General features: G+C 51.3%; 1 protein-coding gene across 6 annotated transcripts in view; it reads right to left on the reverse strand.

Moving 5' to 3' along the window:
* DIDO1 (death inducer-obliterator 1) overlaps positions 1–25114 on the reverse strand; it is a 51925-nt gene that overhangs the window by 20209 nt on the left and 6602 nt on the right. For 3 of the 6 annotated variants that reach the window (XM_078057366.1, XM_036105399.2, XM_036105397.2), the window contains exons 2-6: positions 13061–13225; positions 10535–11369; positions 9494–9815; positions 7221–7433; positions 6085–6295 (exon numbers count right to left, since the gene is read on the reverse strand). In XM_078057366.1, the coding sequence (XP_077913492.1) occupies positions 6085–6295; positions 7221–7433; positions 9494–9815; positions 10535–11367 (1579 nt within the window). In that variant the 5' untranslated portion in view covers positions 11368–11369; positions 13061–13225. Of the gene's footprint in view, positions 1–6084; positions 6296–7220; positions 7434–9493; positions 9816–10534; positions 11370–12211; positions 12984–13011; positions 13226–23948; positions 24018–25114 lie in introns of those variants that run through there. The other 3 variants (XM_036105396.2, XM_078057368.1, XM_078057367.1) reach the window with 3 other exon arrangements.

Raw genomic sequence — 25114 nt, forward strand, 5'->3', positions numbered from 1 at the left:
ATTAAGTAAATAAGCAAATTATTAGTACAATGCTCTGAGACTGATGGACTCCACCAGCAAGTTGGACATGACCCTCTTCTACTTTGAAATGTTTCAAATGTGCCAAAGGCCCAATCCGGCAAGTGCTGCGGACACTAGCTGCATTTGGTCCCATCGCAAACCAGAGTTGCCTTAGCTGCTGCCAGTGACCGGCCGGTGGAGCACTGCAATGTCCGCACAGCGAAACACTAGTATTTCTGAGAAGAGCTGACATTGAGTTTGCAAATTCCTCCTCTGAACTGACTGAACGTATTACACCGTGTATAAATTTACACAAGGGCAAGGAATAATCGTGTAACCAATCAGTCTAGAAAAGCACACAAGGGTGTCTTCAGGAGATGGTTGATGCCCCCAAGCACTGCGGGACCCCTCTGGTCAGCAGAGGGGAGGTGCCCGAATGCCCCCAGAAGCTGCCCAGGGTGCTCAGACAGCCTGCCGGGAGCTGAGCCTAAGCCAGTCCGGCTGCAAAGCCTCCTTTAGCTCCCACGCTCTGGGGCCTGCTTGTGGGGAAGGCCAGTGCCGCCTGACTTGCTGGGACCTCAGCAGCTACAGGACGAAGAGCTGCCCCTGGGGGTCAGGCCACTGCCCCAGATGGAGCGGTTTCTGCTGGATCTAGCCGCCTGTCTGTGACGGAGACGAGCTGTTTTGGGTGAAGCCTAGCCGAGAGCGCAGGTCCCTGTGTATGCACTCTCATCGGCCGCTTCCCAATGAGCACGAGACTGGGGCCTTGTCCCAGGGCCAGGCGGCTGTGGCGCTGCGGCATCGCTGGCCACTGGGTGGCACTGGCGGGCCTCCGCGGAGCCGGGAGCCCAGGTCTCCACCCAAGGAAGTGGCAGCTGCCCAGGTGAGGTTACAGCTCGCACAGCCCAGCAGCCCCAGACACCCACGTCTAGAGATGGCCCTTTACAGGGACCGGTGAGAAACCCTCAGGGCAGCGGCATATTGCTCTAAACCTTCTGTGCTCTGATCCTGCCCAAACTAGTACCAGTTTACCCTAAAAATCCCCAGATGGGTCACACTGGTCTCAGGTGGGCTCACTCAGTGACTGGCTGGAATAGCCAAAAAAAGAACAGTGAATTGGTGTGACAAGGGTTCAGGTATGGGTGTGTCCATGGTGCAGGTGAGTCCCCAAAGGTCCCAACTGAGACACCACACGTGTTCCCTCCCCAGTGGCTCTAAAACTTGGCCCGATTCCCACCGCCAGCGACCTCCATGTGCCCCCCACTCCCACGGGGTCCCAAATGTGCTGGGCAGCCGAGGGCAGGCAGACACTGCCCCACGGCCTCCACCGCAGGAAAGGCAAGGCCAGGGCTCAGAGGGCACACAGTGGGGCGCCGTGCCGTGCGTTCTGGGGCTGGGGTGGCAGTTCTACACTCAGCTCAGCGGGACACGTGCACAATGAAGTTACCCACTTCCATGCTGACTGGCAAGATTTCTCCTGGTGTGAAAAGTCAAATTAACAGTAGCAAGAGAAAACCATTTTGCTTTTTGTGCCCTTGCTTGAATATTTTAAAGTGAGTTTTCCTGGAAACATAACCAAGTACCAATTTGCTTTTATATCAGAAAACATGTATAATTCCCAAATTAACACTCAAAAAAGCAAAAGCTACATTCCTGATGCTCTTCAGACTAGACATCAATCTTAAGAACGTCTTTATGAAGATCCCCAGGCAAATTGTCATGGCTTGGACTCCACAAAGCTTTTCTAGGCTTTTTTCTTCCTGATGTCCAATGTTTGAGTGACTTACACCTTAATGGAGACACACAGAACTCTCCACTTGTAAAAAAAGGGGGAAAAAACCCCAAAACAAAAAACAAGTATATACCTGGGGAAGCAAGTCACCCTTCCTCATTGTAATAGTTTCACACATTGTATTTTGAAAATGAACCCAAAGCCTGATTCAGGCTGGATGGGTAATCTATAAAAGAACCGGTCAGATTGTCCTTTCACCATATGAACCACTCAGACAAAATGGGATTGAGGCCATGTGGGGAGACGGGTGCCTCCTCTCGACTACACGACTGGGATCTGGTGAGTGGCCCACTGTGCGCGCAGGACTGGATGCCGGGCCCAAGACTCACTTGGGAGTGGAGCGGCTGCTTTCCTGCAATCTCTCAAACTGGTTAACAGGCATGACCATAGTTTTAATAAGGTGAGATTTTAACCAGTATCATTTGTACCCAAATTGTCTACTAGTTCACCCAACCCACCTAGGGGGCCAGGGACATGTTAGGAGAGCCCACTGACCCTTCCGTCCATCCCTTGTCCCAAAGGGTCCCATTGCGCAGAAAACCCCAAGGCTGCTGGCCCTGTGCAGACCAGAGTTGGGGCTCTGCAGCAGTTACCTTTGCGTGCTTCTGGCTGAACTTCTCCAGGTTCTTGGCACTAGAAGAGGGCCCAGCCTTCATTTCAGCAAAACTTCTTTGGTTTGCGGAAGCAAATATAGCTATGTGCACGGGGACGCATCGTCACACTTCAGATCAAGAATGCTACAACTTAATGCAAATGCCCCTGAAACTCATGTGCCGTATCGGAGGGGTTACGGTGGTATCATCGGAGAGAACCGTGGACTCTAGAACACAGATACCACCAAAGGGACTGCACCATAGCATCTGTCTTTAGACATCAGAGTAGACCCACAGCTCCCCAAGGTCACATGAAGTTCACTGGAGGGCAGGTGGAGGGAGGCCAATCCTGCTGGAAACTTCCAGCGGCTGCAGCACGACTAAGGGGGAGCACTGGGCACTACTGGCAGTTTCATCTCCAACGTTCAAGTCTGTGTACACGTGAAACCTCTCCCTGACCTAATTTTCTGAAGTTAACCAGGGTTTTTTTAAGCTTGTGGAAAGTAAAAGTCTGAAATACCAAAAGAGTATCACTGAGCACCAAGGAGATTCCAGTCGTATGGAGAGCATCAAGTTGTCAAGCTACATCATCCTTCATCAGTACATGTTTTGGATTTCCCTCTAACTGGGGGAGAGAACCTTGGTTCAGATGTACCAGGTCTGATTTGTCCCCAACCATATTTTATTGTCAATGACAACTCTGGAATAGACAGATTAAAAATGGCTCACGTAACTGATAAAATCCATAACTGCGCACACCCAAGGATTTACATTTCTACAAAATATTCCTGGGTCCTAGTATCCCCCACATTATTTATTATAGGAAACTGGTTTCCACTTAGGACTTCGGAAGCGTGTCTCCGGAGCCCACGCCTCTAGTTATCCTCGTGACAATCCGTGTTCTCCTTGTTCCATTTCACAAGCAGGTGAACCATCTGTGTGGCGTGCCCATGAACTTATAGGAGAAATGCTTCTATCTGCATCACATTGCTTTACCAAATCATCTGAGTCTGGGTGTATAGGTGGTTAGGGTTTTGCATTCTAATTCTCAAAGCTAGATGAAACTAGAAATCTCATTTTCCAATCAAAATCTGTTCAGAATCCCAGTGTTTTAAGTCCCCCGAGCCATTTAAGGGGTCCCAGATACCAGGGATTGTGCCTACGAATATCAGAATTCCACTTCCAAACACTAATAAAACAGGGACATTTTAGAAAAAAAAGTTTTCAGCCCTCTTCATGCCTTGACAACAGCGGGAGGTTGACCCAACATTGAAAAAGAACAGAAAAAAATAAGGTTATCAAAACAAAGAAACATGATGATTCAGGGAAGTAAATAAAGCGGCAGTGGCTTCTCTACGTGAAAAGCAGCCACACAGGAACTGGGGAGAAGAACCGCGCTATGTGCATCGCAGCACCTGGAGGACACAAAGCGTCTGCTGATCCTTTTGTGGGGAGAAGCAGATAGAGCCTCTACGTCCCTGTTTAATGGGAGGTCCCCTCACACCCTGTTCACGGACAGCCGTCCCTACCCATGACCCAAGGTCAGCAGCAGTGGCCTGGGGAGGAGAGGGAAGCCCAGGGCACCTCCCAAGCCGTGTCACTCCCTCAACAGTGGGTACTAGGGCAGAATGGGGGATGTACCCACAGGTGACATGTACCCAGGTCAGTGTGGGGACACTTCCAGCCACGGCCCCGATACCGGCTGTACCCCAAATCCAGCCGCCCCAACCCAGGCAAACATGCTCTGCAGCCGGCCAGAAAGGCAGATGGGGGTCCTTGTGGGGTCGGAGGGTTCTGCTGTGTGTGCATGCTACCTGATACCCCAACTGTGAGGTGATGGTTTGGGGGCGAGGCTGCTACTCACCAAGGTTGAAGTCGGGTATTTTACCAGTGACTGGAAGATGACATTTCTGAGATAACAAAAAAGGATCAAAAGCAACTAGCTCAGAAGTATGTCCCTCATGCATGCTATACATTTTGGGTATCCATCAGCTTTAATTCTGAGATGTAAATGTGCTGAAAAGGGCCGTCAGTCATCTGTCCCAGCTTTCTGTCAACTGAAGCAGGTCGAGCGTCAGTGAGGAGCTGACTGATGTGCAGAAAAGAGCAGGCAGGGGTGAAGAGGAGCTGAGAAGCAGGCCTTCTCCTGGGCCTCCCTCGCCCTCAAAGATGGAGTGAGGGGAAAGAACCCAGGGACAGGAGCCATCCAGGTTTCCCACCCTCCCCATCAACACTGGGAGCCTCGAGGCAGCTTTCCAAGTCTGCTGGTAGAGACGGAGCTGTACTGAAGCCAGCCACCCAGGGCTTCTGTGGTCCACCCCACCGTTTCATTCTGTTATGTGCCTATGACCAACTCAGAGCACTGGAGCACAGTATTCCAAACCGACAGCTCCGCCCCCCCCCCCCCCCCCCGTGCTCACTGGTCTGCGATGCTTACTTTCAGATATGTGCATGACTTGTAAAAGTGCTTTGTTGAAGACCTGAGACGTGCTGTTAGCATGGAAGTAGCTCAAACCACCTAAGGTGTAGCAGGGACTCATTTTAATACAGCAATCAGCTAATCCCATAATGGAAGAGCTCCCTCCTAACTTCCCCCACCCCACCCACCTCCCGCAGGTTTGGGGTCACCCTCGCACTTTCCCAACCCCGTCAGCTCTAGTACGGACCTGCGGGAACGCCTGGCCGCAGGAGAGTGCAGCACACGCCTACGGTCTTGGAATTTAAAGCTACGTGGCTTTTGGTACTTTTGTAAAAGGCACAAAACAACATAAAAGACAACATGAACTAAAACTGAGTGAAAATAATCTTAATAATAGTAAGATGTGTCCTATGGATCAATTTAAATTTCCAAATTTAATTTTGGAGTGCTTGGCTGAGAAGCCAGAATGGAGAGAAAAGACCCAGCTGCATGATCTAGAGCAGTGCCCCATGCAGCTGTGGGAACTGTCTGGGGGCGAGGGGGTCTGACCCGACAGTGCACGCCTCCAGGAGAGAGTCAGGTCCCAGTTACTGCAGGCACTCTCCCTTCAGGGAGGGCACTGCCCCAAGGGCCAGCACATCACACTCACTTACCTTGGAGCATATGGAGCAGCGGTAAACAGCCTTCAAAGCTTGAGAGTGTGTGTGTGTGTGTGTGTGTAGTATTTGAATTGCACACGAAAAAAATTCCTGTTGGATCAAAAATAATGTAACTCCTGAAAAATCACACTTAAGTTGAGTATCAGGTGCGATACTATCTGCAGAAGTAGATTCCCGTAAGAGGAAAGTGAGGCCTCCCTGTCCGGACAGCAGACGAGGTGGAGAGACTCCTAAGCCAGTGGGGCCAAGACAAGGCTGCAAGGGCCATGCGGCCAGAGTCTGGATGCCAGGAGCACGTCTACCCAGCGTGACCTCACCGAAGACCACACAGATACTTACCAGAGCACGACAGTGAAAATTAAGGAGATTAAAGAGATCGGTTGCCAGGTGAGACATTTAGCAATGAGGTTTGTACAGCTTTTCGAGGTTTGTACTGACAGGAAGGGCCAACAGACTGAGGAGGTGCATGGGGCTCGAGGCATGTGGGGCTCAGGCATCTGCTTCTGTCTTTGCAGGTGCAGCATTAAATATGGCTAGAGCTCCTGGTCCTGAACAGGCCCGAGTGACGGCTGTCCAGAAAGACCAGGAAGGGTCCAGACGCTACCCCTAGGTGATACATACATTTATACAACAGTGGCGGCCAGAGGGCAGCAGTCTGTTCTGGCTTTACTGCATTGTAATTGTGGTCGCTTGCCCAGGACGGCGTGCCTTCACTGGTCGCTTCCTTCATGAGGACCTCACTCCTCGATGGGGCCACCATTGCCTTCTTCACGGTGTTCTCTTTCTTGTCTGGAGCCGGTCTCTTGTGCATAGCAGAGATTCTAATGCCTGCCTGGATAACCAGCAAAACCCCAATCATTAAGGAGGCCAGAGAGAAGCCTTCGCTCCTCACGCTTCGCAATGAAGGTCATGATACGCTCTATGGTTGGGGTCATTTGAAGCCCCTCACCACCCCGACCTTGGGCTCAGCATCTGCTCAGCAGCAGGGTGGGGCTACACTCGCACATCCAAGAGATATGGAGGGAGGGACACAAACAAGGACCTGGGCGCCAGGCAAGCTTTGTGGCCACTGGGAGACTGGAGGAACACGGTGTCCCGCCGCCCCTGCCAGGTGCTCGGCATGGTCGCCACGGTACTTTGCACAGCAACCGCTGCTCTGGGAGTCCTGGGACTCAGATCACCAGCCGTAAAAGTTACGCCATCTAAAGGCCAAGCAAGCACTGAAAAACCTGGAGAGGACTTCCCGAGCAGCACCGCTTAATGCCTTGCTCGTCACAGATGTAATGGGGGCTGCAACACAGCCACACCAGCCTGGGCTCAACCTCTGGGCGAGGGCCTCGAGGATCAGACAAGCGACTCTTCCCAGGTCACACTTAGCACAGGAGAGAGACAGTTCTGCGAGCTAGGGCTCGAGGCGAGGCACAGTCTGGCCGCCCAAGACCCACCCCCCCACCCTCGGCGGCTTGCGAATCTCTGACAAACCCCAGCTCTTCTCCCAGGACCGCAGGTCCCAGATGGAAGGCTTGGCTCCCACGCCTGCCGCACTGCGGTCGGCACGAACGACGCCCTCCACAAGAGCGGGGGCAGCATCAGAGTGCAGGGAAAGCGTGGAAGGCTGGAGGAGTCGGCGGGTACCACTGGCACTCCGTCTGTGCCCGCTGTCCCCCATGCGCCACAAACCAATCAACTGCGCCTGCCTGCAACATGCAGGCCCGTCTCACTGCAACAATTCAAACGGCTGGACTTGATCAACTTACCTGAACGCTACATTTTGGGAGAATGAGCTTTTCTGGCTTCGTCTTGGTCTTTTCTTTAGGTTTTGGTTTTTGTTCTTTACCTGAACTTAGAAATTTCATCGTAGCAGCAGCGTGTTTGAGAATACAGTCACTGCTGCAGTAAACCGAGTCAGGCTGCGCCAAGTTAGAGCACCCAGGGCCAATACATTTTGAGGCACCAGGAGCCTCTGCAACCTGCAGAACAAAACACGTGGCTTCAAACAACATACTTACCAACTTGAGCAGTTACAGCACTTCGTACAATTCCTATTTATACTACTGGGCTCGCTATTTCTAATGGAGACGCTAACAGCATTTTTAATACCAATAAAAACATGTCTTTGTTTCTTCAAAGTGCCTGACCCAATCTATCCCATGGCAAGGCACTCACAGTAACTACACTTCACGCAACCTGTGGCGGGCAGAGTTGGGAGGCGGCCCCAGGACTCTGCCCTGGCACACAGGCTCTGGGGACTTTTCAACACAATGGGGTTTCACATCCATAATTAGGTTCCATTGCAGGGCAAACAGGGAGTTTTGCAGATGTAACCAAGGTTCCAAATGAGACAATTCTGGGCTACGGAAAAGCTCTGCTTCATCAACAGAAAATGTCAGAAGAGGGACTGGGCCTTGCAATAGGGAAAAGACTCCACTGCTGATTTTGAAGAAGCAAATGGCCTTGTGAGGGAGCCCCAGTGGTGAGGGTCTGAGGGTGAGCTACCAGATGCGATCCAGGAACATCCATTCAATGTGCATCTCAAACACAAGTGACTTTTAGCACCGCTGAGCCCCAGACATGGCAAAGGGCACGTTTAGACACAAAACCACTGGAGCCTTTCAGAGGGAGATTCCTCCCCAACTGAGCCATCTGATGAGACCCTAGCCTACAATGGCACCGGTGCCATGTCTTAAGAAACCGTGGAGAGACCCGGCTAAGCGAGGCCCAGGCTTTGGGCCCATGGAAGCTGAGCTAATAAATACGTGTTGTGTGAGGCTGCTAAGACATGCTCACTTGTTATGCAGCAAGAGGGATCTAAAGAGACCTAACCTATCCCTCAAATGTACTTGAGCCAAATCTTATTTCTCCAAGGTATTCTGAAACTGTTGTTCTTCCACAGAATCCAAATCTGACCAAAAATAAAATCTAAGCTTATGCAGCCTCAAACATCAAAAATAAAGACATGAAATTAAGGTGACTTTTCCCATTGTCCCATTTCCACGAATTTTTCTTAATGACCAAACGCGATACGAACAGTTCACATCACATCCCCACACAGTACGTCCCGACATCTCCAGGCTATTTCTTCAATGGTCTGGACCTCACAGCACTTCCACCTCGAGGCTCCCGCAGCCCTCAAAGCTCCTGTACGCCCAATGCCTGCTAAAGCACAGGCCTCCACTTCAAGGCTGTCTAGGGACTCAGGAAGGGCTGGGGGGACATGCTCATGAGAGCCTGTGACAGTGTTCCTCAACATCAGAAGCTGACGACACAGGAGAGATGTGACAAAGAACCATGGCCCTACCAGACAGCGCCTGAGACTGTTCCAGAGGGTGACACCAACAGCAGCGTGGGAGGTGCCTTGGATGCCAGGGATGAAGTGGTGTGTCCCCCGCCCACCCCCCCCACCCAGGGAGGCTCAGAGCACCAGCTCTCTCAAGATGATGGGGTCAGGTCAAACAGGTGCACGTTTACTTCCTTTGTTAATACGTGTATGTGAAGATCGACATTCCAAAAAGAACATTTAAGGAAAAACTAACTTTAAAAAATGAATCCGTTTAAGGAAAACATTAACTCAATAGTAATAGTATAGAAAGCAGATAAGACTTAAAGAAAGAAAGGTCCCGGGACGCCTAGGTGGCTCAATCGGTTGGGCGACTGCCTTCGCCTCAGGTCATGATCCCGGGGTCCTGCGGTCGGGCTTCTTGCTCAGTGGGGAGCCTGCTTCTCCCTCTCCCTACTACTCCCCCTGATTGTGCTCTCTTTCTCTGTCAAATAAATAAATAAAAAATCTTAAAAAAAAAAGAAAAAGGAAAGAAAAAAAAATAAAGGTCCCTCGAGGTGTCCTGCAGGATCATGGAGTGTGGGAGGCCCACGAGCCATGTGCAGGGGACTGCCTGCTCCCAGAGCCCAGCCCGCGGCAAACACAATGCCGTCTGGAGGGAAAAACCTAACCTGCTCCAAAAGAAAAACCAACTCTTCGAGGCTTGACTCTTCTGTTGACCCTCTACCACTGGCCTCGCAGACAAGTACTTACAGGCTGGAATATCTTGAGCTTTTTCTTGCCACTTGGGTTCGCAGCTTTCTCAATTCTACCCTTAATTCCTTGGTCCTCGCTGGACTTCTGCTCCACCGTTCCTATGCTCGTACAGTCTGTGCCATCCGCGCCGGCAGGCCCGCACTTGGCCTCCTGCTGCGCTGCGCTTCCGGAGTCCGGCTCGTCCTGCACCTGCAGAATGGTGCAGTTTGGGCAGATGTAATCTTCACCGTTCCTTTCTAGAAGCCGTCCCCGGGCCTCAGAGATGCCCACACAATCGCCGTGAAACCATTCTTCACATCGGTCACAGCAAATCATAAACCTAAAATTAAAAAATACCGGCATTAGGAATGGAAAACATGATTAACAATTTTAGGAATATTAAAAGCTGAACTAGTGAACTGGTTTTAACACCTTATTATGAAAAAAAGCAAAATAAAAAAAAGTAAAGAACAGAATAAAGAACATTCAAAAGCCCTTCTCTTGACTTCATTAGCATTCAAACAAATTTGTGTCTTTTTTCCCCTGAGGGGAGCACTCTGAGTGAGCCGCAGGCTGACCAGCATTCCAGCCTGGAGACCCGGCACTCGTCTCCACGGACCAGCACATTCCTCTGTCCCACCAAACACCCCAGGCGGTAGCTCCCCAATACCACCCAGCACCCAGACAGGTTCTAGATGCTCAAACTGCAGCCCGATCAGCCCGCTTGCTCATGGGTGCTCCTCCAGGACAGTCCGGAGCGGCGCTATGCAAGAGACCTCTAGGGTGACGGGAGCACCTCAGTCTGTGCTGTCTCATACCCCCCGCCGCCCCGTGGCAGTGGGGAGCCCCATACGGCTAAAGGAAGTCATATGGCTACCCTTCTGTGGCTTCCTTTTTTCATCAATGCCTCTTTCATCCTTTCCAACTGAGTAAGTTACTCGTGCAGCCCAGCTCTAGAACGCGTCCCCTCAAAATGAACAGAACCTTCCCTTGCTGTTTTCACGGCCTGGATCTCTCTGGAAGCTGGGGGCCACCGGCACCCCCCAGGCTGTGGCCTACCTGTTGTTGTGTGGCTGACGACAGATGCAGTACAGAGCGTTGGGCTCATAGGCCTCACACTCGGGCTTCTGCCTGCCCACGTCCCCGGGGTCTCCACCTTCAATTCCCTGAGCCTTCCCTTCCAGCTCCCTTTCTCCACAGTCTTTCTCGGCCTGGGACTCCACACCCTGCTCAGCCTCGGGCTCCTGCTTGCGGGGCAGCACGCTCTCCGTGGCATTGCCCGCCTCCACGTCCACGGTCTGCGTGGGATCCTGCTCCCGGCGCTTCCTCCTCAGGCGGCTCTGGAGGCTCTTGGGGGGCCTGTCGGCCGCCTCTTGTTCCCGCTGTCTTCGCAGGCGGTTCTGAAGTTCTTTCAAAGTCAACCCATCGCTGTCACTGTCAGAGGTGTCGTCCTCGTCCTCACCCCCTTTGGCCTTTGCTGAGGCGGCTGGTCGTTCCTTACCACCCGTAGAGCCCGACGTGGGCCCGCCCTTTCCCTCAGAGGTGCTCTCCACACTGCCTTCAGACGCCGTCTCCACATCTGTGACGGGACAAGACGCTGGTTCACTAGAATCCTCGAGGGAGGCAGGCGCATTCTTCCTCCCTCTTCGTCGGACTGTCGTAAGAAATTCTTCCACCCGCTCGGTCCGCTTCGGCTGCCTCCCACTGCGGCGCAAGGAGAGGCTCTGCTGCTGCTGGGGCTGCCGCTCTAGACAGTCGGCCTCGGCGTCCCCAGCGCCCTCTCGCTTGGCAATGGTGGTTCTTCGAAAGCCCCACGTTTTCCTGAACTCTTTGCTGGTGGGCTTGATGGCCTTGGGCACTTCGTCATTGCTCGGGTCACCTTTCTCATCCATACCTAACGGTGAAATGGAACCACACCATGAGCAATGTTAACGAGGCGACACTTCTTGGCAAATAATTAACAATCCTTGAGCTACAAGTACACACAGCCTTTAATTCACACAAAGGAGGGAGCATGGCCACCTATACAAAGTGAAGGTGAACATTCAAATGAGTTATCTTGATCAAGGTTTCCTAAAAAGTAGCATGAAAAAGATGTGAGGGGACTCTGGACAGAAGTCTCCACAGTCACACATCTAACTTTCAGGACACAGCTGCAACCAGCAACTCAAACCCGTCCCCCCCGCCAGCACTTCGCTGCTCAGCACAGGGCTCCACCACACAGGGGGCAGGGAAGCCCCGTCCAGCGGTGAACAGCATACGCGGTGCAAGGGCGTGAGCAGGGCAGGGCTGCAGTGCTGGGAGGCGCCGCGCACCTGTCCCCGCCCCCCAACACCCCAGGCACAGAGGATGGAGTGCCAGGGTGGCTCGAGGCCTGGTGCAGAAGAGAACTGGCTGCTTCCATCCTGGCCTGCGGAGCCCTGAGCTGCTATGTAAGTGGTCCGACCACGCTGCTAGAGAGAACGGCACCCCGCACCCTAGCCCTGCTGCAAGCCGAGTGCAAGTGTCCCCTACAGACACCTCGTGCACATAAGGATCGCCCAGCTAAGCCTTGCCCAGATTCCTGAGCCCCGACTCCGGGGTTAGCTGTTACGCAGCAACAAGTAACTTGGCCACTTTAGAAAATGACGGGGAATAGCTTTACGTGCATTTGTTCTTTCTCACTTTTTGATAGACTATTAAAGGATCATGCTTGTGAAAACTCAACTCTTGTTTCAAACCTGAAAAAGTATATACCTTGGAAATTGTTTTCAAAGCTAGCCAGGCTTCAATCGAATTGAAACACTAATGCTGACTCAGCCTTTACACCACATTCCATCGTAGGGCAAGGACTGTGATGGGATGAAAACTTTCAAAATACAAAATACACAAAATTCAAAACCACATGCAACCAGATTGTTTTTTGTTTTTCTTTTATTTCCCATGACGTGCTGTCCCCCATTTTCCTGCTGGCTCTACCGACCCTTCCCCCCGGAGCCTGGCCAGCGTGCTCCCAGGCCATTCGGAGGCTTACGAGAGCGGCTCGGACGTCAGCATGTGCGCCACAAGGACCACACCACTTTTCTGGTCCTGAGATTTTGTGCAGGAAGAACTCTCCTCAACAAAACATAGCTCTCACCGAAGAGTATACAACGTCAAGTACTCGCACCAACAAAATGCCAATGGAAAAGTAAAAGAGTGCCTTGAGTAAAAATTCTCAGCATGGGGCGCCTGGGTGGCTCAGTTGGTTAAGCGACTGCCTTCGGCTCAGGTCATGATCCTGGAGTCCCGGGATCGAGTCCCGCACCGGGCTCCCTGCTCAGCAGGGAGCCTGCTTCTCCCTCTGACCCTCTCATGCTCTCTCTCTCTCTCATTCTCTCTCTCAAATAAATAAATGAAACCTTAAAAAAAAAAAAAAATTCTCAGCATGTGGCTGAACACTCGTCTAAACACTTAGGACTAAAGTCTAGAATAGTCTAAATAAACAAATATGAACGTTACACCGTATGTTTGTCACATAAAATGCCACTTCAGAAACAGGACACACAATTTCAAACCTATTAAGAGAAAACTGTGTTGCTGATGTTGCCGCTGGTGCCGCATTACCTGCCCCGACACCGAAGCTCGGACACGTCTTCCAGAGGTCCGAGTGCCTGACGGATGGAATCGCCCCGTCCACGACACAGCCCGCCTCAGACACCGCTGCTGTCAGTCACTGCTCACAGGTTAACAATAAAGATCATCTCAGGACCGTTCCCACGGCGTAAGCTCCTAAAAGAAAATTAAAAAATCATTTATAGATTCAAATAACTGTAAAAAAAAAAAAAAAAAAAAGGCATCAGACTTTCCAAGTAATCTATTACTTGAGCTTATGTCATCATGTGACCCACTCGGGGAGTCAGAAAAAAGAAAAGGAAAGAACATAGTCCCCTTCTTTAAGGACTTCTGCAGAAGGGAAGGCACTGTGACTGCACCCTGACAGAAGGTGGCCAGGCCGGGCCACTGAGGGCCGGCAGGTGCTGGCAGGTGTGCGCGTGGCGGGGGGCAGCCGCCGCTAACTGTGCAGAGGCCTCGGCAGCGTGGCGCTTTCCAAACCAGTCGCTGGCTATCAGCTGCTTTCCAATTATGATCCTACTTTTGAGATGGGCTCAGCTCGATAAAGCCAAACAGAGACAGAAACACAAAACATGAAAAGGCTGAACAAAATCATCCACGAAGAGAAGTATTTAAAAATTCTTAATAGTGGAGATATGCCATCATTTAGTTAAAAGCCCAAAAAAGATTTCAGAAGACTAATAATTACTTAACATCGATGTGCTACGTTTCATCTACATGAATTTAAAAAACAGTTCTCCTAGATTATAGTCCTGCAAAGAACCATACCTAGTTGAAACGCACACTGAACAGGCGTCTGTTCCTGGATAAATCCTCAATGCTGATCTTTTCACACGTTTCACACTCTGGCCCCAGCGCCCCTCCCCAAACCCCTCCCAAGCTGAGCCCTCACCTCCACCTCCCTTGCCCTCTGGGTGGGTACTACAACTGTGGTCTCCTTAGTGACCCCAGAACAAAGACAAACATTCTGAGGCATCTCCTCTTAAAGAGACAGCGTCCATTCCACTCAGATTAGCCAAATCCACCATCATGGCCACCAAATCTCTCAAATGTGGTAAATGCATCTCAAATCGAGGCTTCAACGTTCAGATGCCTTTACTTCTCAGAAGGAACTAAAAATAAACTTTACTTTTATATTTCATAACACTGAGTATTTATAAAAGCAAAGAAATTAAAACGTACTTAGAAATGAAAAATTTATGATACACATTAACCTGAAAAACACATTTCTGGATTTGAGTTCTGAATAATCAATTTTTAAAAAAGGAAAATGGAAAATCTAGTTATTTCTCTGTGTGGGATGACATACAGTATATTCAGAATAGATCAAATCATTTTAGATCTGATTCATTTATCTCGACTTTATCTTTGCAAAGGTGACGTTTTGATAATTTCTTCAACATTGAAATTCTAATAAGAATTTCAGCAATTCAACAAAAGAGTGTGTATCAAGACAAAAGAACAAAAACCCATGTTGAGTCCCTAACAAAACTTGGATGTGGTGTGTGGTCGTACACCACACAGTGCGCGGCAGGAAGGATACGCTCAGGAACCTGCAATCACAATGTGGTAAGAAGCGCTTTCCCCGGGAAGGAAAAGGAAGGTGGCCATCCCTGAAACCGGGAACACGAGAACAATCTATGAGCACGGAATGCACTGAAATAATGTAAAATTATCTTTCTACATTTCTCAGTGCAGTATTTTTTCTCAGCTGCAAAGTGCTCCATTTCCCACTAACCTGAAGTTGGACGAACGCTGTGGAAGCTCACACCTAAAGACGCACACAACCCAGAGCCTCCCAACTGCTCTGCTCACAGCACAAGCAAATGGCCAGGAAGCAACTTAGGAACAGGCAGCCTTTCAAATGTTCTGCTCTCAGGGCTCCTTTACACACTTAAAAACGGAGGGCTCCAAAAAGCTTCTGTTTATGTGGAATAGATCAGTATTTCCGAAATTAAAACTGAGAAAGTTTTCAGGTAACTGTGGATGTTCTTTGACATCAGGCCGAAATTCAACAAACAGTAGTTTCCTAAGGAAAGCTGCAACGTGGAGCCTGAGACCTGACACTGTGCCCGTGACCTGCCCGCGCTTTCCGACGGGGAAGCCACTGGTCTGTCCTGCGCACCTCGGAACGCACCATTTTCCCCGTGCGTGGTGGTCACGTTACCGACTGACGCAGAGTCCACATGTCAGCACACTTCACCACAACACAGAAGACACACAGTTGTTAATGCCGGCACCCACCTCCTCAAATGTCCTTTTTTTTTTCTTTTCAAAAGATTCTGAGAGCGAGACCAAGTGAGACAGCACGAGTGGGGGGAGGGGCAGGGGGCGTGGAAGAAGCGGGGATCATGACCTGAGCCCAAGGCAGACGCTTAACTGACCCGTTGGAGCCACCAGGGCGCCCCTCAAATGTCTTTAATTACTGGGAAGCCATCAAGCCCGTGACGGCAGATGTGAACTCTTCAAAATTGTAATTTTCACCTGAAAGCTCAAATTTTATCATTAGCAAGGAATACCGTCAGCTGTTTTCCCTGAGACTCAGGTCATTCCTCTCTGAGAAAATGCCTGCCAAATACTGGGTCTGAAAACTGGAGCCTGTCCATTCTTTTCAGCACAAGGGGTGTTCCATGAGGGGGTAGCCAGTTTGGCACAGGCCAAACTGCGCTAACGAACAGTCTTTGCTGTCTCTCCAAGGACATTCTCGGGGAAAACGGCACATTTTACACGACCGACTGGTGCTGAGCAGTGGACAGCACACCGTGCAGGGAAATGCCACTGTCTGGACCAGCGTCTGCAGGCCACTGCAGATGTGCACTCTGTGAGAAGGCTGACAACATCACTGGTAACACGCAGAGCTGTGACAGCCCCAGGGATCCAGGAAACACACTGCGAGGACTTCATTACACTCCTATTCATTAAGCACACCCTGGATACGGCAAAGCAAGAGCACATCTCCGTGCTTCAGTATCAGAAGGGGCCAAGCATTTCCTTCCACAGAATTGTTCTAAAATCACTAGATTCTCCCTTCGGATTCTCCAACTTTTCAAAATATTCTCCAAAAATTCAAAACATTAAGCTGCCAGATGTGGTTTCTTAAAAACAAAACCCAAAATATAATACATTACTTAAAAACAAAACCCCCAAAAACAGCTGTTAAGTGCCAGTGATGCAGGACTCTAAATCCTTATAAATCTGAAGGTGCAACTTCCAGGACGCACGCGCACCAGAAGAGATGTCGAGGCGCCCGGTAAAGATCTCTGCTTCTACACCCGCGAGGGCGGCTTCTCTGAGACGCTAGCTGCACAACCATAAAGCAGCTCCTGCTTCCACAGCAGGACAAGGAGAAAACAGCCAGGACCTGCCCCACCTGGGGGCCAAACACAGTTTCTCCAAATCTCCTACCCCCTTCAATATTCAAAAAGAACAATTTTAACCTGTTACCAGCAATTACATACAATGTTACAACACAGCCGCACTGTTTCTGCCTCTGTTAACTGAGAACTTGAAATTCTGACAGACCAGGCCAAAGTTTCTATTTTGTCCTGAGGGTCGAGTGTCTCACAACTAATTCTTCCCTGTGGATGATGAAGGTTGAGAAGATGCAAAATTCTCCAAACTACTGAAAAAGGAAGATTTCCCAACTGAGGACCCATTACCAGCACCGTCCCTAACGAGCACCTGGCCGGAAGTTTCGGACGACGCGGCGGCCCCGAGAGCACCAACGCCGTCCAGTCCCCAGCAGCAGCCGCCTGTCCCTCTCCTCACAGACCTGGAAGGTCCGCAGCAGCAGACACCCCACTGTGCTCTGACCACGGACAGAAGAGAGGTTTGGGTCCACAAAGTAAAGAAATCCTACATCTACACAGAACCAGACTTGACTGTGTTAAAGCTTTTATAGCTAACTCAAAGTTTTGCTGCTACCAAAAAACACTGTCATTGTTAAAATTATTCTGATCAAGTGAAGGTGTCCCCAACAGTACGTTTCTCAGGAGATGAATATAAAGAGAAATCTAGAAACCACCCTGTTTAAAATTTCTTAGTACTTTGCTTTTACACATATGTGGAGACAAGAAGCAAAAGCTGCTACGTGAAAGCCTCTTGGGAACTGAGGCCCAGCCAGGCCCCGGTGTAAAGCTGGGCCTCCAGCTCAGCGTGGGTGAGCAACGGGCACTGGTTTCTCTCTGCCCAGTTTCTGCTGCAGAACACAGGCTCGTGACCTTGGTGGGCAACTCTACACGGGCGTCGGGAGCCAGAACAGCCACGTTGCATCTACCAAGGTTAAGGAGCAGGAAAGGAGGTTGTCACTGTTCTCTGTTTCATGGTGCGGACGGTCTCCTACGCTGCTACCTTGGACGGCTTTGGCCATGGTCTGCATTGTGTGCCCCAGCCCCTGAAATTCACATTGAAACCTAGTCCCAAGGTGACAGCACTACTAGGAGATGGGGCCTTTGGGAGGTGCCTAGGTCGTTAAATCAGAGCCCTCATGAATGGGATCAGTGCCCTTAAAGAGCCCCAGAAAGCTCCCTTGCCCCCTACAATCCTGAAGACACCTCACCAGGACCTGACCATGGTAGCACCCTGATCTTGGGCCTCCAGAGCTATAAGAAATAAATGTGTTTTCTATCAGCCCCCCAGTCCATGGTCTTTTGTTATAGTAGCCCAAGCAAACTGACCCAGCTCCCCTTGTGTCTCTGAACACAAACCTGGTCTCAAGCACTGCAAGGGACTATAGGAATCCTACATCTTGGGGGACTGGTGCTCCTAAGACAAGGCCACCGCCTGGCTCTTGGTGAGCCTTTGAACTGTATAGGTTTTTGGGCTCACTGAAAAATCTGCCCTATGGGACAAGTTTGGCTACTGCTAAATACCCAAGAATGACATTGGAATGAGTTCCCAGAGTCTCCTCCCCTGCTTCCCCAACAGAGAGGAGGAGGAAGAGGATGAGATGTGTGTACACTCACAGAGGGGATGAGGGCACCATAAGTCACTTCCCAGGACAGTATGACATTAAGGTGCCAGTCATCCCTGCTAAGCACTTTGGGGGCTGTTTCCCCTCAGATTGAGTTTCTAAGTCCTGTAGCTGTTAATTAAGAACACTGATCTTCCAGGGAAGACCCCTGCCCAACTGCCTATGTGGGTGGCTGGCTGGCACTCCCTCTGGCACCAATGGGGGCACGGCTGCAGGACCCCGCACCCTGTTTTGGTTTCCCGGGTTCATGCCACAGGACGCCGGATCGTTCCACAGTCAACATAGGCCATGCTCACCCCCACTTCCCTGCAGCAGGAATTAAGGAGCCAGTGAAAGGCTGTGTATAATGAAAGGACATCGTACAATCAATGAGAAGGGCCACTTACATGCTCAGACTGCAGTCAGGCCACATGACCTAAGGCCAAAAGAGGTCTCAGGGCCTTCCCACCCAGCCAGCACCCTGGCCATCTTGCTTCCTTGCAGGCGGTCTACCGGAGGGAGACATGTGCACTGGAACGACACATCACCCTTATTCCACACTCTTTGCAAAAAGCAAACACACAGCTGAGCCAATAAAAAAATTCAAAGACGCTGTCCATCTTCCTAAAAGTAACCTATTTCCACAGGTGTTAAAGTTTAGAGTCAACTATTTTGTAAAGTTCTCATTTCTTAACAGGAGCAACTCTAATCATAATTAGAGCAGAAGTTCTCAAAATGTGGTCCACAGGCCTTTCAGGAGGTCCCTGAGCTCAGATTATCTGCACAAACACAAAAGACATCGTATGCCCCTCTCCCTGGCCACTCGCAGGAGCGTACTGTAGAGCTTTCCAGAAGCTAAATGACAGTGATGTTACCACAGTCTGCGTGCAGATGTGAGAATCCAGCTGTTGTCAGTTAAGCCAGAAGTCAAGAGATTTACTAAAAGAACCACCACCATAAAACAAAACAATGCTACCTCTCTTACTGTTTTTGTCTAGAAAACAGTTTCTATACGATGTTATTCGTGTTAACGTGTGAGGTTTTATTATTTAAAAATGAGTAAGTTTACTGGTCTCCGTTTTCGTGCCAAGCCCAGTAAATACTAACATATGTAACAACTTACACTAAAGCTCTGCGGTGTCCCCAGTAACCACAGGTGTGAAAGAGGATCTTGAGTTCACAGGTAACCTTACAGGACTGCTCTTGAAAGGCCAAAAGCAGTTCCAGGCCCTTCCCAGTAAGACCAAGAGGTACCTCCACACCCTGCCCCTGCCCTTCCTCAACCACAGTTTCAAGTGATTATGGAGAAGGCGCTTATTTCCAATGATGAAATGGCAGCCTCACACAGTGACAGCCACCTGAATTCAAAGACAACGTGGTCTGGAGAAGACCCAGGCCTCGTCTCCCGAGCTCCTGCTCCGTGAGTGCTGCTGTCAGAACTGCAAGCCACGGGCTGGCCAAGGGACAAGAATCATGACTGGAAACCTCAAGTCAAGAAGTCACTGCGTTTCACCAGGAGTCTTCCCTTCTTTCCCTGAGATTAGCAGAGGCCAACGTCTAGTTTTGTTTTGGGGGGTAGTGGACAAGGTCCGAGATTAAATAAAGAAGTTATGGAACAAGGGTTCACGCAAAGCAGAATCTGACAGTGAAGCCGGTACGTCCGGCAACGTCAGACTCTCTCTGCTGCACGTCTGAGAACGGAAGAGGAAGGGCCTCTTACGGTACAAGAACCCACACTGTGAAAAGGAAGACCATCTAAATCACAATCTAACAAACCCAGAGAGTCCACAACCAGTGTCCACTAGCCCTGTTGTCTCCATTGGGGGCCGGGGCATCTGGTGGGGCATCCCAGTCCTGCCCACAGCAGCTGGCAGTGCCCCCCAGCCCAGGTGCAAGTGGGGTAGTTCTTCTGATAAGCAGATTGCAGTTGGGAGGCTCCGGGGACAGTACAGCAGATGACGAGGACACAGGCTTCACCCCCAGCTGCAAGCCTAACAGGCAGACACGCTGAACAAGCGTGCTTCCCTCTGGGCTGTGCTTTCCTGCCTGTGAGACGTGGACAACTGTGAGCTCCCAACTTCCTAAAAGGCTATGTGAGACTACACCCTGTCAAGTGGCAATCCGTGCTTGCACAGGGCACGCAAGCGGGAAGCGGTAGGTGTCATCTATTAAAATGACAATGCCCGTGTTGGTGAGCATTTGGGGAGACAAGCCCTCTTATGAGAGTCTATTTGACAAATATTTACCAAGATCCCCTTATGTACTTGGCATGGGGCAGAGCAGGCAACATTCCTGTTCCCATGGACCAGGGGTGACACGCCTCACTGTGACTTGGCTGAGAGAACTGGGAAAGGACAGGTGCACATTTATAAGGGCGCTCCCAGCCACACCTTTTTTTTTTTTTTTTTTTTAAACAAAGGGACACAAGCCAATGTCCATCACCAGGACACTGGTTTGGGGGAACAAAATCAAGAAACATCACATAATGGAATTCTTTAAGACCGCAATTGAAGGATGATGAACCAAAGAGCCACTGCCATGGAAAGAGTCCCTCACGAGTGAAGAGCACAGGTCACAAGTCAGCCCTGCACAGGGGCCACACTCCCTAAATACATCCTGCCACACACACCCACCCATGTTCAAGAGCAGGGGAGCAGCTGTAACGTGGGCTTCTGCATGGGACCATTTCTGGTGTTTGTTGTTCTTCTTATGTTGCTATAATTTTCTGTGTATGTATCCGTAACCCAACACACGGTAAAGCTATCGTTATACTGGACGGAGGAGCTCATTCACTTTCTTATAAAGGTGTATTAAACACCATTTAAAAGTCTTTATCAGCATGTGAAAAACAAAAACACAGCACCTAAGTTTGATACCCAAAGATATACCTGCTTTACAAGTAACACACTGGATAATCACCACCTGATTAAGCATGTTCTATAGTCATAGCCACAAGAATTCTTACTCATACACGTAAAATTACCTACTCAATTTCACGTAACAACTTACCCTAAAAATAAAGTCTAAGCAAGAGAAACTCTTCTCCAGTAGTGGGGGCACCTAGAGCACGTGAGCTCAATTCAGACCATGTTTTGACCCCTCTTTCCCAATTAGTGTGTTTCTAGTAACTGTAAACCACAGAGACTTTGTAATGGAATCAGCACCCATCATCTGATACGAACCATGAAAAGGGGAATATTAGATATCCACTCTAAGGGACCCTACCATGTAAATAAGAAGAAACAGGTGAGAAACTCCATTTAGGAAAACACCCTTCTTAATGGACTTCCTGAGTCCATGGGGCCTGTAAGAATCAGGCCTCTATGACAGACAGTGCCCCACCGCAGGGACCCAAGGACAACAGTGATCTGGCCCAACCTGTAAATATGCCCCATCTGTGCTCTCCAAGAGCTAAATGGAAATCACCAGTATCACTGGATGAAAAGTAAAATGTATCATGTCAACAAAAATAGCCAACAACCAGAACCTTGAACACTTGCAAACATACACCAAACCAGAAAATAAACCAGTCCCTGAGCTGCTTTGGAACAGACTCCTTGTGAGTTAGACACCCCATGGGAGGAGAAGGACTTACAGCGTCAACAGCAGGACCTGAAAACTCCACCGCCGTAAGAAAATGGGAGACTGAAGTCCCTACTCCAACCCCCCACCCCCCCCGACAAACCCCACCTGAAACCCCGAGTTGCACCCACCTCTAAGCCCCAGCGACACATTTCCTCAACAAGCCATTGTGATGCTCACACATGCATACACACTGTGTGTGTCACTGTCCGCCAGGGCAGAAATCAGTGACCGTGGGCACCAGCAGGCAGTAAGGAGAAGAGAGTAGCCACTTACACAACTTTTTACTCGTGCCCTTTCTTCCTATCAGTACAGATCTTACTTTGCTTGAAATAACCTGAATTTAATCAAATACTAACAAGGGAGAGCTCTCAGTGGAAAATCAGAAATAAAGATATGCATTATTCCTAAATTCGTTGTTAAAGTCTGCAAGAACGCAATCAAGTAGGAAAACGGGGTGCCTAGAACATGCATCTGGCAGGAAGCTTCACCAGGCCTTGGGCCGGGTCTTCCCAGGTGACACTTCTGAGATGCCTCTGCTGCGTTTAGAACAGATACACTACGGACTAGTCATAGAGTCGTATATGCGTATACGCCAACCCCAGATTTCAATGAAGGGAGCCGGGATGTCCTCACAAGTCCCCACTGCACCTGTCTCCAGGACCGGGAAGGCCTTCCGGGTTGCTGCCACAGCCAGGGTGCTTAGCACACAGGAGGCCATAAATTATTTGCAGAATAAACTGAGAAATCATTCTACTAAAGGTCACAGATCTTATTTCCTTAAAATGCATGGCTAAAACACCTTTCCTGGAAGCGTACTTCAGCCAGGGCCTCTGTGGCTCTGGAAGCTGTGGAACATGTGTCTGGGGTGGGCCTCACAGCCCACTGAGAAACAAGCTCCGAGCTCCTGGGCAAGTCCCTTCCTTGTGCTTCAGTTTCCTGGAGGCCAGAATCGGCACAGAATGCCCGAGTACATCAGGCTCAGATCTCATTCCTTCAGTGTGCAAAGGACACGGATATTGTTATCTACGTCCAAGGGATGATTTCAAGAGCATCTTCAACTTAACTCGCATGTTGTGACCCATGGTCCCAACTCCAAGCTCATCTACTGAGGTGCTAGATTCAAAGCCAAAAACCTGGCCCTGAGCTCCAGTGTCTCACAGGCATTGTGGACTTTAAGATCTTTTGAATAAATCTGAGGACCTCGGTAGTAGCTGTAGCTTAGTACTGGGTGAGTCGAGTCTCCATTTGGCATAAATGACAGCTCAAGAGGGCACGACACCAACGTGGACCCTGTTCTGGGCACTTTACGAGTGGTAACTCATTTGAATGAGTAAGGTGCTTCTGTGCCCGTTCCAACCTCCAGGAAACTGAGGCACAAGGAAGGAACCTGTCCAGTAGCTCAGAGCTTATTTCTAAGTGGGCTGTCTGGGGGGGAGGGGATGAAGACAAGACACGGAAAACGGGAGAAAACGAATGGGGATCTGAGCGCCCAAGGCATGAGAGACAAAAGGGACCACGAGGGGCACACCTCCCTTGGAAGCTGAAAGTTGACCCTTTCTACCTTCAAGATGACCAGATGTGACACAAATATGGCCAGTATACATCGAAATGACAAAATAACGAAACAAAAACTAAAAATCAATATTTTATACCTAGGCAAATACTCATTTTAAATGAAACGGATTTTCCGAAACCCTTCCCTGCTTCCTAGAGCACCCAACATCACACATCTATCCTAAGGTCATCCTTCCTGAGTAGCTGGCTAAAAATCAAACTCCTGCGCTTAAATAAGAGTGGCCAGCACCCACGCTCTGCAAACAGATCCGAGAACGAAACTTCACCAGCTTAGAGGGCACCGAGAGCAACTAGCCGAGCTGGAAACAGAGCAGAGAACTCCCTCCAACCGGAGGCTTTCTTGAAACACAGTCGTCTCCGTGCCGTAAGCCAGCCGCCTCGGAACTTCCAGGAGAAGGCGGGCCCCTCGTCGCGGGCTGTTCCGCCTCCCGCACCGCCGACTGGGAGCAACGCACACGAAGTTGCTGTCACTCCTTTCAGTCCGTTCAAATCGCGACCAGGCCACGCCGAGCGAACACCCTCCCCGGGCGGATCCCCCGCCCCCCACTCTCCCGCCTTCCCCTCCCCCCCCGCCGCCCCGCTCCCCCCCGCCCGCCCCGCGGCCGCCGCCATCTTCTCTCCTCGGCGGGAGCGCAGCGAGGACCGGCACTGACGCCGCGGCTCTCGGCGGGCCGGGCTTCCGCACCACCGCCGCCGACCCCCGCCCGCCCCCGAGTGCGGCCCCGCGGCGGCCGGCCCCTCCTGCCCGGCGGCCGGGACGCCACTCACCGCGGGTCGCAGGCCTCTGGGGTCCCGCAGCCATTTCCTCGGAGCTCCGCGGAGTGGGCGGGAGGGCGGGGTCGGCGCCGGCCACCGAGACGCGGGGCTAGAAGGGCCGGCCGCGCCCTGAGCAGCGCCCCCGCGCGGAGGGATGAGGCCCCGCCCCGCCCCGCCCGCGCGCCTGCGCCCTGCACCCTGCGCCCTGCGCCCGGAGGCCCGCGCCGCGGGGATCCCAGGCCGCGGCGAGCCGCAGGCGCACCGGCAGTCCGGGGAGCGCTCGCCGGCCTGGGCTGCTTTGTGGCGAGGGGGCGGGGACGAGGATAAGAGAGCAGGCGCAACGCTCCTCTGCCGCCAGCCGCGCTCTCAAGTTCCTGCCGGACTCGGAGCGCGGCACTCCGGCCCCCAGCGTCTCCTCCCGTGCGAGCAAAGGGGAGACGGTCACTGTCCAGAAAGGGAAAGGGGGGTCTGGCCGAGGGACAGCCCTCCACGTGGATGTTCTTCACTCGGCGCGCCAGCACCGGCCCGTCCCGATACTGCACAGACAGAGCGCGGAGGGGAGGCACCTGCCGCCGCGGGGGCACTGTGCACGCCGCCCACCTCTGCCCGGGGGCAGGAACTGCTCGGCGGCGGGCCGTAGCCCCCATCACGTAGCTGCCTCTACAGCCCCCTGCCTGCACGGTCCTCACAAGCAGGAGCCCCTTGGCTCCTGTCAAAAAGCGGGAAGGGGCGCTGTGTGCAGCGGCGCTGCGCGGCTGGCCCTGCAGGTGCGTCCCCGAGGCTGCCGTGCGCGAGAACCAGGGGCGCGCGGGCCGCTGTGCTCTCTAACGAGCACCTCTAGAGCTCTCAAGACCTGCTAGTGTCTGGCAGAGCCTGTCGGTTTTCTCCCAGGGAATATACAACGCAGTTTGTTTCTGCTGGTGTGATTCCGTTAGGACCACCCTCCTGGAATCTGACAGGGATGGGGGTCTCCACTCCTCCATCATGACTGCGTCTTCAAGTTTGTCCCCAGATACGGGGAGCGGGGAGTTTAGAGCTGGAACAAGCAATGTGACCTTGGGCCAGCTGTCTGTAAAATGGGGCTCATCTGCTGGAGGAAGGGGGAAGATCATAGGAGGCCTCCCTGATCAGAAGCTGGAATGCGGGAACCGTGCTGGGGATTTTAAAGGAAGCAAAAC

This window comes from Halichoerus grypus, chromosome 10, assembly GCF_964656455.1.
Source record: "Halichoerus grypus chromosome 10, mHalGry1.hap1.1, whole genome shotgun sequence".
In the NCBI taxonomy this organism is placed as follows: Eukaryota; Metazoa; Chordata; class Mammalia; order Carnivora; family Phocidae; genus Halichoerus; species Halichoerus grypus.